This window comes from Leptodactylus fuscus, chromosome 5, assembly GCF_031893055.1.
Source record: "Leptodactylus fuscus isolate aLepFus1 chromosome 5, aLepFus1.hap2, whole genome shotgun sequence".
Classification (NCBI taxonomy): domain Eukaryota; kingdom Metazoa; phylum Chordata; class Amphibia; order Anura; family Leptodactylidae; genus Leptodactylus; species Leptodactylus fuscus.
The window spans coordinates 167,238,913-167,252,650 of record NC_134269.1 but is presented as its reverse complement, the minus strand read 5'-3'; the positions used below and the strand labels follow the sequence as shown (position 1 = coordinate 167,252,650).

The 13,738-nt window shown below is 40.0% G+C and overlaps 1 protein-coding gene across 2 annotated transcripts in view; it reads right to left on the bottom strand.

Moving 5' to 3' along the window:
* SH3PXD2B (SH3 and PX domains 2B) overlaps nucleotides 1-13,738 on the bottom strand; it is a 101,682-nt gene that overhangs the window by 8,751 nt on the left and 79,193 nt on the right. The window contains exons 6-10 of one of the 2 annotated variants that reach the window (XM_075274709.1): nucleotides 11,259-11,284; nucleotides 7,982-8,116; nucleotides 4,666-4,770; nucleotides 3,724-3,807; nucleotides 2,642-2,759 (exon numbers count right to left, since the gene is read on the bottom strand). In XM_075274709.1, the coding sequence (XP_075130810.1) occupies nucleotides 2,642-2,759; nucleotides 3,724-3,807; nucleotides 4,666-4,770; nucleotides 7,982-8,116; nucleotides 11,259-11,284 (468 nt within the window). The remainder of the gene's footprint in view (nucleotides 1-2,641; nucleotides 2,760-3,723; nucleotides 3,808-4,665; nucleotides 4,771-7,981; nucleotides 8,117-11,258; nucleotides 11,285-13,738) is intronic. The other variant, XM_075274710.1, reaches the window with a different exon arrangement.

Here is a 13,738-nt window from a genome sequence, read left to right as displayed (position 1 = left end):
CATCTTCCGGGGGGAAAAAAAAGAGACTAGGCATCCTTATCCTTTCAGTGCAGACATCTGGACACTAGGGCTACCCTTATACACCGCAGACTATAACTACCATTACACCATTCTGGCCTGGTTCCAATCCCCCAAGTCAAATGATTGGAACCAATGCCCCCAACCCACAGAGCGCTCCACCCCTCCCTTACTATAGTCAGTCAGTCCCCATAAAACAGGTAAATTACTTGTAAGATGAGAAGAGGAAGAAGCAGTGGCCCAGGTATTGGGGACTGGTTTTGATGATGTCACCAAGGGGTCAAAACCAAACCAGAACTCAGGGGTTCATGGAATAATTCACCAGATGAGGTAAGTTTTTTTTAAGGTAAATTTAAGTCCCCCAGGAAACCCCTTTAACCAACTGAGGCATCAGTCATGAAACTGCATGTTATGTATTGCAGAGGAAATCTCTCTCCTGTATTTTCTCTCAAAAATCATTGCTTGAATAGCCTTGTCATAAAGAAGAGGCCACTACAGTGTTGGCCAAAAGTATTGGCAACCCTGCAATTCTGTAATATAATACTCATTTTCTTCCAGAAAATGATTGCAATCACAAATTCTTTGGTATAATTATCTTCATTTAATTTGTCTTCAATGGAAAACCACAAAAAGAATTGTCAAAAAGCCAAATTGGATATAATTCCACACCAAACATAAAAAAGGGGATGGACAAAAGTATTGGCACTGTTTGAAAAATCATGTGATGCTTCTCTAATTTGTGTAATTAACAGCACCTGTTACTTACCTGAGGCACCTAACAGGTGGTGGCAATAACTAAATCACACTTGCAGCCAGTTGAAATGGATTAAAGTTGACACCTCTGTCCTGTGTCCTTGTGTGTACCACATTGAGCATGGAGAAAAGAAAGAAGACCAAAGAACTGTCTGAGGACTTGAGAAGCAAAATTGTGAGGAGGCATGAGCAATCTCAAGGCTACAAGTCCATCTCCAAAGACCTGAATGTTCCTGTGTCTACCGTGCGCAGTGTCATCAAGAAGTTTAAAGCCCATGGCACTGTGGCTAACCTCCCTAGATGTGGACGGAAAAGAAAAATTGACGAGAGATTTCAACGCAAGATTGTGCGGATGGTGGATAAAGAGCCTCGACTAACATCCAAACAAGTTCAAGCTGCCCTGCAGTCCAAGGGTACAACAGTGTCAACCCGTACTATCTGTCGGCGTCTGAATGAAAAGGGACTGTATGGTAGGATACCCAGGAAGACCCCACTTCTTACCGAGAGACATAAAAAAGCCAGGCTGGCTTTGCCAAAACTTACCTGAGAAAGCCAAAAACGTTTTGGAAGAATGTTCTCTGGTCAGATGAGACAAAAGTAGAGCTTTTTGGGAAAATGCATCAACATAGAGTTTACAGGAAAAAAAAAAAGAGGCCTTCAAAGAAAAGTACATGGTCCCTACAGTCAAACATGGCGGATGTTCCCTGATGTTTTGGAGTTTCTTTGCTGCCTCTGGCACTGGACTGCTTGACCGTGTGCATGGCATTATGAAGTCTGAAGACTACCAACACATTTTGCAGCATAATGTAGGGCCTGGTGTGAGAAAGCTGGGTCTCCCTCAGAGGTCATGGGTCTTCCAGCAGGACAATGACCCAAAACACTCTTCAAAAAGCACTAGAAAATGGTTTGAGAGAAAGCACTGGAGACTTCTAAAGTGGCCAGCAATGAGTCCAGACCTGAATCCCATAGAACACCTGTGGGGGAGAGATCTCAAAATGGCAGTTTGGAGAAGGCCCCATTCACATCTCAGGGACCTGGAGCTGTTTGCCAAAGAAGAATGGTCTAAAATTCCAGCAGAGCCTTGTAAGAAACTCATTGATGGTTACCGGAAGCGGTTGTTCACAGTTATTTTGTCTAAAGGTTGTGCTACCAAGTATTAGGCTGAGGGTGCCAATACTTTTGTCCGGCCCATTTTTGGAGTTTTGTGTAAAATGATCAATGATTTGACTTTTTTTTTCATTCTCTTTTGTTTTTTCATTGCAAGCAAAATAAATGAAGATATTATACCAAAGAGTTTGTGCTTGCAATCATTTTCTGGAAGAAAACGAGTATTATCTGACAGAATTGCAGGGGTGCCAATACTTTTGGCCAACACTGTACACTAACACCCCTTTCTATACAGGTATCTAAATAATATGAAGTGTACCACACAAGCACTTTACACAAGAGATATAACACTGTATTAGGCTTCATGCACACAACAGAATGTGTTATCCAAGTTGTCTTCTGGTCTTCCAATCCATGTCGATATTTTAGAACAGATCCTATTCAGATCCATATACACAAATTCAAGCTGCCCATTAAAAAAAAATCTAAAACAGAAGGCATTTATATGACAGAGTGCTTCAAAGTCAAGATGGAGTCTCATTAGAAGCATCAGACCAGTATGTACAAAAGAAGTGTGATAGACCATTAGGTGGAGGTGATGTTTCTGTCGGGGGTCTTCTGTAGTAGCTCAGACTACATCCCTATGCAATGAAATTATCTTAGCAGTTTATCAGTTGGTAATGTGCAGTATATATTAATAAACACACCGTATAATGCTAAATGACAATAAGATGAATAAATAATACATAATAAATAACCATACCTAATTTTCCACCATCCCTCAAGATTCTTCTGAATGACCTCTACTATGGCTCCTTTATCCAGAGTGATTTCATCTTGATCTCTTGCAGTATAAGGATAAATAACACTGTATTTCTCTTCTGTTCATATAATAAAAAGACAGAAATATATATTCAAAACCAGATACAATCATTTCTGGCTAGATTCTCTGTTATTCAATTCTATTTGTCCTATACAGCAAACATTTATGAGCTTATTCTCTCTCAAAAACAATTCTTGTTAAATCTATTAAAAAAGTGACAACCTGCAAAGAGGCCGACTGAAAACTGCAGGCTACATATCCCCTTGTGCTGGGCACGGCAAGAAAAATATTGAGGTTTCAAGGTCTTACAAGCAGTATACCTGTGGTCTCGTGATCAGATGTAGTTGCTACAACACAAAGTAAGCTGCCATTCACATTAGACTGCTGCTGCTCTATGACATCTCAATACACATGCATGCTCTGCTTGGCCAAGTATACACATGGCCTGACTTGAGAGAGGCGAGAAAGACACTGCCAAACACTTTGGGCAGAATTTTAACCTTCACGAGAAGAGGAAGATGGACAAGCCAATAGATGGTGATGGTGGCTTTGACTCAAACTGCATTCACATCTGCGATGTCCTATCTGTTCTTCTGGTCCACTGCAGGATGAAAACAACAAAAAAAAGCAACGGACCAGGAAAATAATGTACACAAACAGCTCCCGAGGGACTCCGCTGAATATAATGGGGTCCATCAGTGTCCAAATGGAGACTCCGACGCAGATGTGAACGTAGCCTGACATCTAATGTGTATGTCCAGCTATAATGCTGACTTTCCTAGTAACTGAATCTGTTATAAAGTGTTGCTGTAGGACAGCGTCTTCATTTCATTACCTACAAGTTAACAGATGATAAAACTGCAGTCCTCATGACATCGTCTTTACTGTAAGACATGCCTCCGGCATGCATATTAATACTTCAACATTTTCGTGCAAGACATGCAAACACCAGTGTCAGGATCTCATGCAATAGAAGCGGATACAAAGAGCAATCACAGACAATAAAACAAGCCTCTCTGCACCTGGGCCCCATCCACTGGTGTACAGGTCCCCAAGTGTCCTTCGGCGGCCGACGTGCCTAGGCAAGGACCAGTATCTCCATGGGGCTGGGAGCATGTTGGGAAGTAGGAAGTGACAAAACAAGAAATGAGGAGCTGTCAGGTTTTTCCAAATAGCCCTTTTCATAACTGGGTACTTTTAGGAATCCAAGCAGACTGTCAGAGAACTTTAGTACCACTTCCTGTTGTAAAAGGAGTCACTTAAAGTGGTTGTCCGACTAATTTTATTATTGAATTCTGCTGCTGAGGGGACCATAAATAGCAAACCAGTACTCACCTCTCCGAGGGCCTCTGGCCGCTCTACTTGTCTGTATAAAGGTCCCAGGTGAACACTCCAGGCTTCAGTGGTCACCTCGTCACAAACACCACATCACAGCAGTCACATGCCATTTGTAAAGACGTTACCAATGGCCTGTGATTGTGCTAGGTGACCGATTTACCAGGACGTCGCTGGCATATAGAGTAACGGAGATGCGCCACTGGAAACTGAGGCCCAGGAAGAGGTGAGTACTATTTTTTTTTATGTTTAAGGGCCCCTCAGAAGTATTGAATAATAAAAAATTAGTTTGACAATCCCTTATAAGCCATTTCTCATTATATTACCAAAAGTGCAGAGTATCTCCTGAAATACAACACACACATACATAATACAAAGAGTAGGAAGAGGTTTTAGACAGCACATGACACAAACAGTGATGTGTACACATAAAAAGCTGTGATGGAAAGAGAACAGTTTTTAGTTTACTTATATCTTCAGTGTTTTTCTTTTTCTGAAAAGTATAAATGTGAGGCATGTAATGGTAGTGGGTTCTGGTTTCATGGCACCATGCACTGGCACATTAATATTCTGTGGTGGGGTTAGGATGAAGTGATGGAATAGTAGAAGTGGCACTTTATTCTTCTTACCTTCTTCTGGCTGGATTGTGAAATCTTCCTGCCCTCCATCTTGTGCCTCTAAGCAAGTTGCAGGTACCCATCCTTGCTCATCTGCAGTACTGACGAACCACCAGCCTGGAATCCACAAAGGTACATATTATATAAAGGTCTCTTCCATTGACTCATAAGTCATAACCAGAATGGAGACACATTTATATAGCGTTATAGAGTCCTGAATAACAAGAATGCATTTTACATACTCTACATAGCCAACTTCAAGATTTATTACAACCACTGGCCAAAAAATGCTAAGAATCCAGACAGAAAAACCCTTTTTAATTACCTCAACATTCCTTGTCCCCATAGACAAATACAGTGAATAACAGAGGGGTATCTGATACAGTATTGTAACTGCACTACAATGTGCACAGAAATATACAACTAAAATGGGAAATAATGTCATACTATAAAAGACTGGACATATTCTCGCTTCTTGCCACTGTTCATTCTCTCTCTCTCTCTCTCTATATATATTCTCTTTTTTTCCTCTCCCAGCGTCTTTTCCATGACACAACGTTCAAAGGATAATACTACCATTAATGTTAGGAATCTAAATCTACGAACCCAGTTCCAAAAAAGTTTGGACTTTATATAAAATGTGAAGAAAACAAGAATGCAGGAAGATTCAGAAATATCCTCTAACCATATTTTATTCACAATATAACACAGAACACATATCAGAAGGTGAAAGCTCCAGAGCAGAAAGATGAAAGTTAGACATTTTTCCATTTCGTTTGAAAAATTACCGTAACTCATTTACAAATTGATGTCAGCAGCAACACATCTCACAAAAGTAGGGTCAGGGTCATGTCTACCATTGTGTAACAACCCCTCTCCTTCTTACAGTCTATAAATATCTGGTAAGTGCGGAGACCATTTGCTGGAGTTTTGGGAGAGTAATGTTGTCCCATCCTACCCTGATGTAGTTTCTAGCTGCTCAACACACCCAATTCATTTTTACTGGATTTTTTTGTTTCATAATGTACCAAATCCCTCCTATTGGTGAATGGTCTGGACTGCAACGAGACCTTGTCTGACCCTGAATATATATTGTTTTTAAATCTCTATGTGCTTTTCAAGCTACCCATGCCATAGGCACTAATGCCTCACCATACCATCATAGATGTAGGCTTGTGAACTGTGTGGTAATAAGGTGGACTGCCCCTCATCCATGGTTTCCATAAAGAATTTCACATTTTGATTCATCTGATCACAGAACAGTTTTCCCATTTTGTCCATTATAAACTAGCTTTAGCCCAGAGAAGGCAGCAGTGTTTCTAGATTGTACTGTTATATGGCTTCTTGTTTACACGATACAGCTTTAACTTGTATTTATGGATTGCACAGTACACACAGATAATGATTTCTGGAAGTATTTCTGAGCACATCTAGTGATTTGCATTACCAATTCATGTCTGTTTTTAATGTGGTGCTGCCTAAAGGCCCCTGCACACAGTAATTGTGGACACCCATGTACAATTACTATACTCTGGGGTCTTTTCAGACGCCAGAGTATAATAATCAGAGACTCAGTAGAGGATACAAACATAAAATACACACTGTTACTTACTTATCCCTGGCTCCGATGCAATCCCTGCTGATGTTGGCCATCTTCTGGCTATTTTTCAATATTATCACTTATGTTTCCAGGCTTTAGTTAACCCTGAACCAAGTTGAGGTGTGCTACTGACATCAATTTCTAAATCAGTTTTTTTTTTTCAAATGGAATGGTAAAATGTCTGGCTTTCACCTTCTAATATGTATTCCATTGTGAATAAAATATATTTACATGAGAGATTACCAAATGATATAATTATAAAGTGGAAAGGCTTCAGCTTTCTTCTCAACCATTAAAGGCAGACACCTAAAATAGGGGGCATTATAAAACATATGAGGACCTCTACGGAGCATTATAAAGTGTGTGTGGGCCACTGGGGGTAAATACCCCCTGTGTGGTGAACACTAAGGAAGTACTATGCTATGTTGGGCCACTGGAAGCCACAGCTTGAATCTCAATATGCATTTTTTTTGTTTAGTTTTACAAGGGAAACCTTTATTTAACACAATTCAGCTGTAAATTCAAAAACTGTGCTAAAAACCACATCAAAACTGATGATTTTATGTCTTTAGGTAAAAATTATTTGGTGGAGGATTAGATACGCGCATCTGAAGACAGTACCACAAGCCAGGGGATTAGATACGCGCGTCTGCACACAGTACCACATGCCGTAGGATTAGATACGCGCGTCTACACACAGTTCCAAACACCATAGGATTAGATACGCGCCTCTTCACACAATACCACACAGGGGAGGATTAGATACGTGCGTTTGAACAAAGTACCACACAACCGAGGGTTAGATATGCGCGTCTGCACACAGTTCCACACGCTAAAGGATTAGATACGTCTGTCTGCACAAAGTACCACACGGGGGAGGATTAGATACGCACCTCTTCACACAATACCACACAGGGAAGGATTAGATACGCACATCTGCACACAGTTCAACACGCCGGAGGATTAGAGTTGCACGTCTTCACATAGTACCACCGCCAGAGGATAAGAAATGCACATCTGCACACAGTACCACATGCCGCAGTATTAGATACGTGCGTCTGTACACAGTACCATACGCCAGGGGATTGGATACATGCATCTACGCACAGTACCACATGCCAAAGGATTGGATACGCGCATCTGCACACAGTTCCACACACCAGAGCATAAGATAAGCACGTCTGCACACAGTACCACATGCCGTAGTATTAGTTACACGTGTCTACACACAGTTCCACGCTCCAGAGGATTAAATACGTGTCTCAGCACACAGTACCACACGGGGGAGGATTAGATACGCACGTCTGCAGACAGTACCACATTCCGTAGGATTAGATACACGCGTCTACACACAGGAGGATTAGATACATGCCACTGCACACAATACCACACGGGGGAGGATTAAATATGTGCCTCTCCACACAATACCACATGCTGAAGGATTAGATATGTGCCACTGCACACAATACCACATAGGTGAGGATTAGATACCTGCATCTGCACACAGTACCACATACGCACAAACCACATACAAAATACACCAGTGCAAAATTGGACAATTCTTATGGGGCCACTACACAAACATAAAATGTAATATAATATATATATATATATATATATATATATATATATATATATATATATATATGGGTGTATTGTTATCCTTGATTTTCCACCCCACTAACACATTATCACTGATTTTATGCTCTGTAGTTATCATTTTCTTACCAGACTCATTTTTCTCAATTATTTCAACCACCTGACCAACACGCAGGCTGATTTCTGTGCTCTCCTGTTTGTCATAGGCAGCAACCACCACGTACTGATCCAAGACTAAGGGGTCAGCTGATGTAGAATCTCCACCTAACCCAAAGAAAAATTACACAGTTCATACAAGTTATTTGTTCGCTACTGGAATATACATGTAGGCAGTGACTGCCAGTAGACAGATAAAAATTGATAAACTGTACTGCCTCCCTCACAACTTACAGATATTGTCACCATATGCTCTATTTAATGCTCAATTGCATATGCATGATCAATATATCTAGTTAGAATCAGGCCTTGTTAAAAAATTTTAAAAAATGTGCACAATACATATAGTATCAGATCACAAAAGTGCTATAATATTTAGTGACCACTAGAGGGCAGCAGAGCACAAGAAGTACCAAAGTACTCAAAAAAACTTGAGTCTTCAGTAGTTACTTTTTTTAATGGCCAATTAATAAGGATGGCAGATAACAAGCTTTTGAAGCTCTTAGCTTCTTCCCTTAAAAAAGGTATCAATTACTGAAGACTCAAGTTTTTTGTTTTTTTTAGATTTCAAACCCACTGGCTAACACAGTACAAAAACAAACATTTTCCTTATCCCAAAGTACTCAAAGAAAGTTTTGTACAGCAGAATGTCTCCACTCACTCACAATAAGGCAAGTGTCTACACCTCAACTCCCTTAAAACCATTAAACAAGGTCTGAGAAATTATCTGAAAGACTTGGCTTATTTGTTGCAATATTTTGCATTATTTTACAGTAAATGTTTGTATTATACTATAAACTGCAACTAGTTAGATATATTCCCTTCAAAAAGAAACACCAAAAACGTCTTAAGGGGCGTTCACACTTGCTCTGTCCACCGTGTTTCCATCCTAATCCCCAGAGAAACTGGACAGAGGACAGCTTGCCAGTGGTCAGTTTCAAAACCCATCCATTTCAGTGGGTTGTTAAAGCAAACCCCCAGTGTCCGTGTACGCCTAGAAAACGGTTTGTTTGTTTTTGGACGGACACAAAGTTCTGCATGTCTGACTTTGTGTCCGTATAAGAAAAAAACAAAAAACAGCTGCATACGGACACTGGAGATTTGCTTTAAAATCCCAATCAAATGAATGGGCTTTAAAACTGACCGCCGGCAAGTCGTCCCCTGTCCAGCTTCTCTGGGAAAAAGGACAGAAACGCAGTGGGCGGACAGGGGTGCAAGTGTGAACGCCCCCTAAAGTGTTTCATCAAATAGTCTTGGTTATGTAATAAATACAATGTAAACATCATGCAACAGTGGTCAGAAACTACACTCATTGACAAAAAAAAGCAAATCAAATGAAACCTAAAGGCATAACCTTGGAATGATAGCCAAGCCAAAGTATCTCCTCCAAAAAGAAGAGGGTCCCCCATCTGCTGACTGCTGTTTTGAGGTTGTTGCCCCAGTGCAGAGCAGGGTATTGGTTGTGTGAGAGGTCTCAATGTGGGTGAATGTAATGATGATATATGTAAGTGATCACAATATTAGAGCGCAAGGAAAAGTTTATGATGGAAACCGTACAAATGAAATGAGGGTCAAGTACCCTGCTGGGCTGCCTCTAGCCTGGGTACAGGAGGAGATGTGGTTGGGCATGGAGGCATACAGGTTCCGTATGTTATCCTGAAGCACATTTCTCTACAGATGTTGCAGCTGAGTCTTTTAGATTCTCTACACACATAGGTTACTGATTCTGTCGCCCCAGCTGGTCCCATAAATGCTCGATTGCATCATTTTCCTACTCAGATTTATGACCAATCTGGACATTCCTTAACAACTTTTGCTGTGTGTTGGCAAACATTGTCCTTCTGAAAAATGCCAGTATGAAGTCCTGCCATGTGAGTAAACACATATGGCCGCGGGATGTCCAGCACATATCGTTGAGTTGTTAGTGCCCCTCATATAACTACTAGAGGCGACCAATTGTCATTTGTCAAAATGACCATCCTTCTTCCCTCGGTCCAATGCCAACAAGACGAAAAGTCTCCAAGTGTGTTGCAGAGGCATGTCTAATAGTTTTCAATGTCTCAACAAGAGATATACTACCCAAAAGTAGTCTCTGAGAGCCTTCTCATAGAGCAGGCGGGGAAGCACTTAAGTTTTCTCGCAAGACTCATTGTCAAAGCACACCTGCAATAATTTACATATCAGCCTCAGACATATCTACAAGAAAGATTTGCAGGATTTTTTATTTTTTTTGTCAATGATCATATTTACACATGACCATAACCCTGAAAAAAAAACACTATCAAAAATAGTATTAAAAATGTAAACTGCTCATCTTGAAATAAAAATAGCATTTGGTGGCAGATTCCCTCTTTAAGATGCTTGCTCCTCCAGCTGGTTGTGAAGCTTTCTGAAACTTCATATAAGTAAACAGCTGTGCACCAGATCTTAAATCCCTTTTACATAGGCAAACAAGGGAGCAATGATTGGAAACCAATGTTCTTCGTTATCGTTCATTCCCGATCTTTGCCTGCTTGTGCGCTGATATATAGGTATGACCAGAAAAGTAGGACCAACTTCATATAAACTGTATTTGCCACAATATGAGTTAAGAAGTAAAAGATCCGCGCTTACCCTCAGGATAGTTGAATAATCGCCTTTATTTAAAAATCACAAACAGGGATCCATCTTCATGTGATGAAGATCCCTGTTTGTGATTTTTAAATAAAGGTGATTATTCAACTATCCTGAGGGTAAGCGCGGATCTTTTACTTCTTAACTCATATTGTGGCAAATACAGTTTATATGAAGTTGGTCCTACTTTTCTGGTCTGTTACGTTTCTATACGGCTGGATCTGCTGCTGAGATTACCCTGTGTTATTTTTCTAGCTATATTTGGGCTGTGACATATCACAGCTGAATAAGGGGATTATCCCTACACTTGTTATTAGAACCTTCTGTTACCAAGTGATAATGCACTAGGTGTAGCGCGGTGCTCTCTTTTTGTTTTGCTATATAGGTATGAAGGAAACATCCCTATACAGTTTGCATCTGCTGGCTGTGCAGAGCCCTGTTTATCACATAGGCTGCAGATTAATCTAGCATCTCTTATCTTACATAAACTTTGCAACTGCCCAAGAAACAAGTGTTTTGCCCATTTGACGGGTGATTGTACGTTTATATTGGCCAGTTCTCAGTAATGAGTGTTTCCAGGAAGGCAATGTGTGGAGGGGCCTTTATACATGTGTTTGTATAATGTCTAAGCTCTTACCAAATTTTTTCCTCCCAATGGGTTCTCTAAAAGAAAAGAAAAATCAATTAGTCTTACGCATGATAATTCTCTATTATGTGTCATCATGAAACCAAGTTCTTCAGAAAACAGATAGACAAGTTGTCCAGTCAGTGCACTAACCCAAATAACAGTTCAGCAGCTTTGGAGATACTAGGCCTGTACACAGGACAATGTAACCGCAAGACTAATAATATATTACTTGTAGGCTGCAAAACAATGGAATAATATTCCTTAAAGAGGCTATATCATCATTATTAGCCTGAAGAACCCCATACCCCACAATGTGTTCTGCGGGACCTCTTGTATGCAGTCAGCAGGTTTAGATAGTGTAGTGAATGCACTGTAATACATTTTTCATCCCCACATAACCTCTTAAATGTGGAATTGACATTCTGATCTTGTCAATGTCTTATTGTTACCTTCTGTTATAAAGTGAAGGAAACATCTAACACAGAACACGTATAAGGTTGCTTGCCTGATGCCATAAAATAATAAGAGACATACTGGGGATGTCATCACTGCGGCACAGACTGGGAGGAAGCACTGCCGCGGGAAATACAGAAAGGTGGTGGATTTATCAGGTGAGTGAAGGATCTTATTATTTTATGGCATTTCCCTTCACCCCCGGCCTACTTTTCTTTTAAAATCCATGGAAAGTATGAGTACGGTTACAATGAAGTGTATGGTGCAGGTTTTGCCAAAGTATGGGCACAGGTTGTATTTATTAGATGTTAACAGAAGTTCAGATGAAAGCGTTAAGGTTCTAAAGATAGAAATAGTTTTATAAGAACAGATGTTGAGTTTTGATGCCATCTATTCTGCTGATGACCTAAAACTGCCCCAGGACCCCTTAAAGTAATATGGGCTAAATTATAATAAATAATAATAATAATAATAATAATAATAAGTAGTAAGTAAGGCCCAACAACATAAATTCTTCGTCAGATACAATTGTGACATACTGCGCACAAAGAGGCCATTTCACAAAAATACATACAACAACTTGTATCCACTAAAAGTGCTGCAGACGTTTCATTACAAACCATATACATAGAACAATACTTCTGGATATGATAAGATTTCCCTTTTAATATGTGATAATAACATCAGTTTAATGGTAAGTTTTTAGCCAAAAGAAAGAAGCCCCCGTCATTTGGATCCACATCTTCCTTAGATCTGCAGCTGTGTCCTTGAATGCAGCTGAATATTTTCCTAGACATGGCGTTCAATAGGGCTATGCTGAACAGCAGCCAAACAATTTAGTAAGCCCTAGCTTGATTTTGCAGGGTTGTTGGAGTCGGCTTGAAATATAAGTCTCAAGCATTTGTGGAAAAACCTAGCAGTGGAATCCAGTCTGTGATTACATAGGTCTAAGGTCTCATACACATGACTCTGTTTCTAATGGCTAGCACACTGACCCATTAATTTTATTGCCCCATATATACAATGTTTGTGATGTATGAGCAAAACTCAGGACAGGTCCTATTGTCACCCATGTGCTGTTCATGTCGTTCACTCACAGCCCACATTGTGTGCCTGTCACCTTAGTGCACACTTCTTGTAAGAGGGAAGACTTAAAGACTTCGAAAAGAAATCTGCAAACAAACAATATTAAAAGAGGCCCATAGATGAACTTGAAATCAATATGGAAAAACAACACAAAAAATGTCTAGATATTTTTACCACTTTTAAGATGTCCACATGCCTGGATCCTTTTACTAGATGTTTACAATATCCTAACATGGCAGCGGGGCAGGAGCTCCATTGTAATGCACAGTGGCTTAGCTAATCACTATGCACAACTACTCCATTGTTTTCCTATAAACATAACCAGATTTATATTTATAGACAGAATTAAAATTCTGACACTGTTGCAAATCTGAATGAAAAATTTTGCAGTGTTTTAGGATTTTCTTTAACCATCTTCTGAAACCCAGCCAGCCATAACTTCCTTATTGTGGATGGGTTATCTTCTCAAGTAGTGTCTCTACCTGATAACCTGTCCACAATAAGGAAATCATGTCTGGTTTTCTGACAAGTGCCAGACCATAGAAAGTTCCTGCATTCATGGTTGTGTCCATTGCCAACCTATCAAGACAAAACACGATCACCACTAAGATGGTTAGAGAAAATCTTTAAAACTCTGCAAAATTTTTATTTCAAAAATGTTTATCTTTTTATTTTCTTCACATTTTGTTTTTGAGAAAGTCCCTTTAATAAAACCCCTCCAAGAGACAACACTGGCAGCACATACTGACACATGTATCCATTGCTTTCATTGCATGTCACTGGCATGGAGCGGCATTAGTCCCAAGTACTGTATTACAGATTAGAAAATAAGCAATAATAAAGAGTTCCTATATTCAACAGATATACATATGAATAGAATGTTCTCTTTCTCGTCACTATGCGCATACAGTAGATGAAATGGAATTGGAAGTCCACTGGCCGTACGCTTT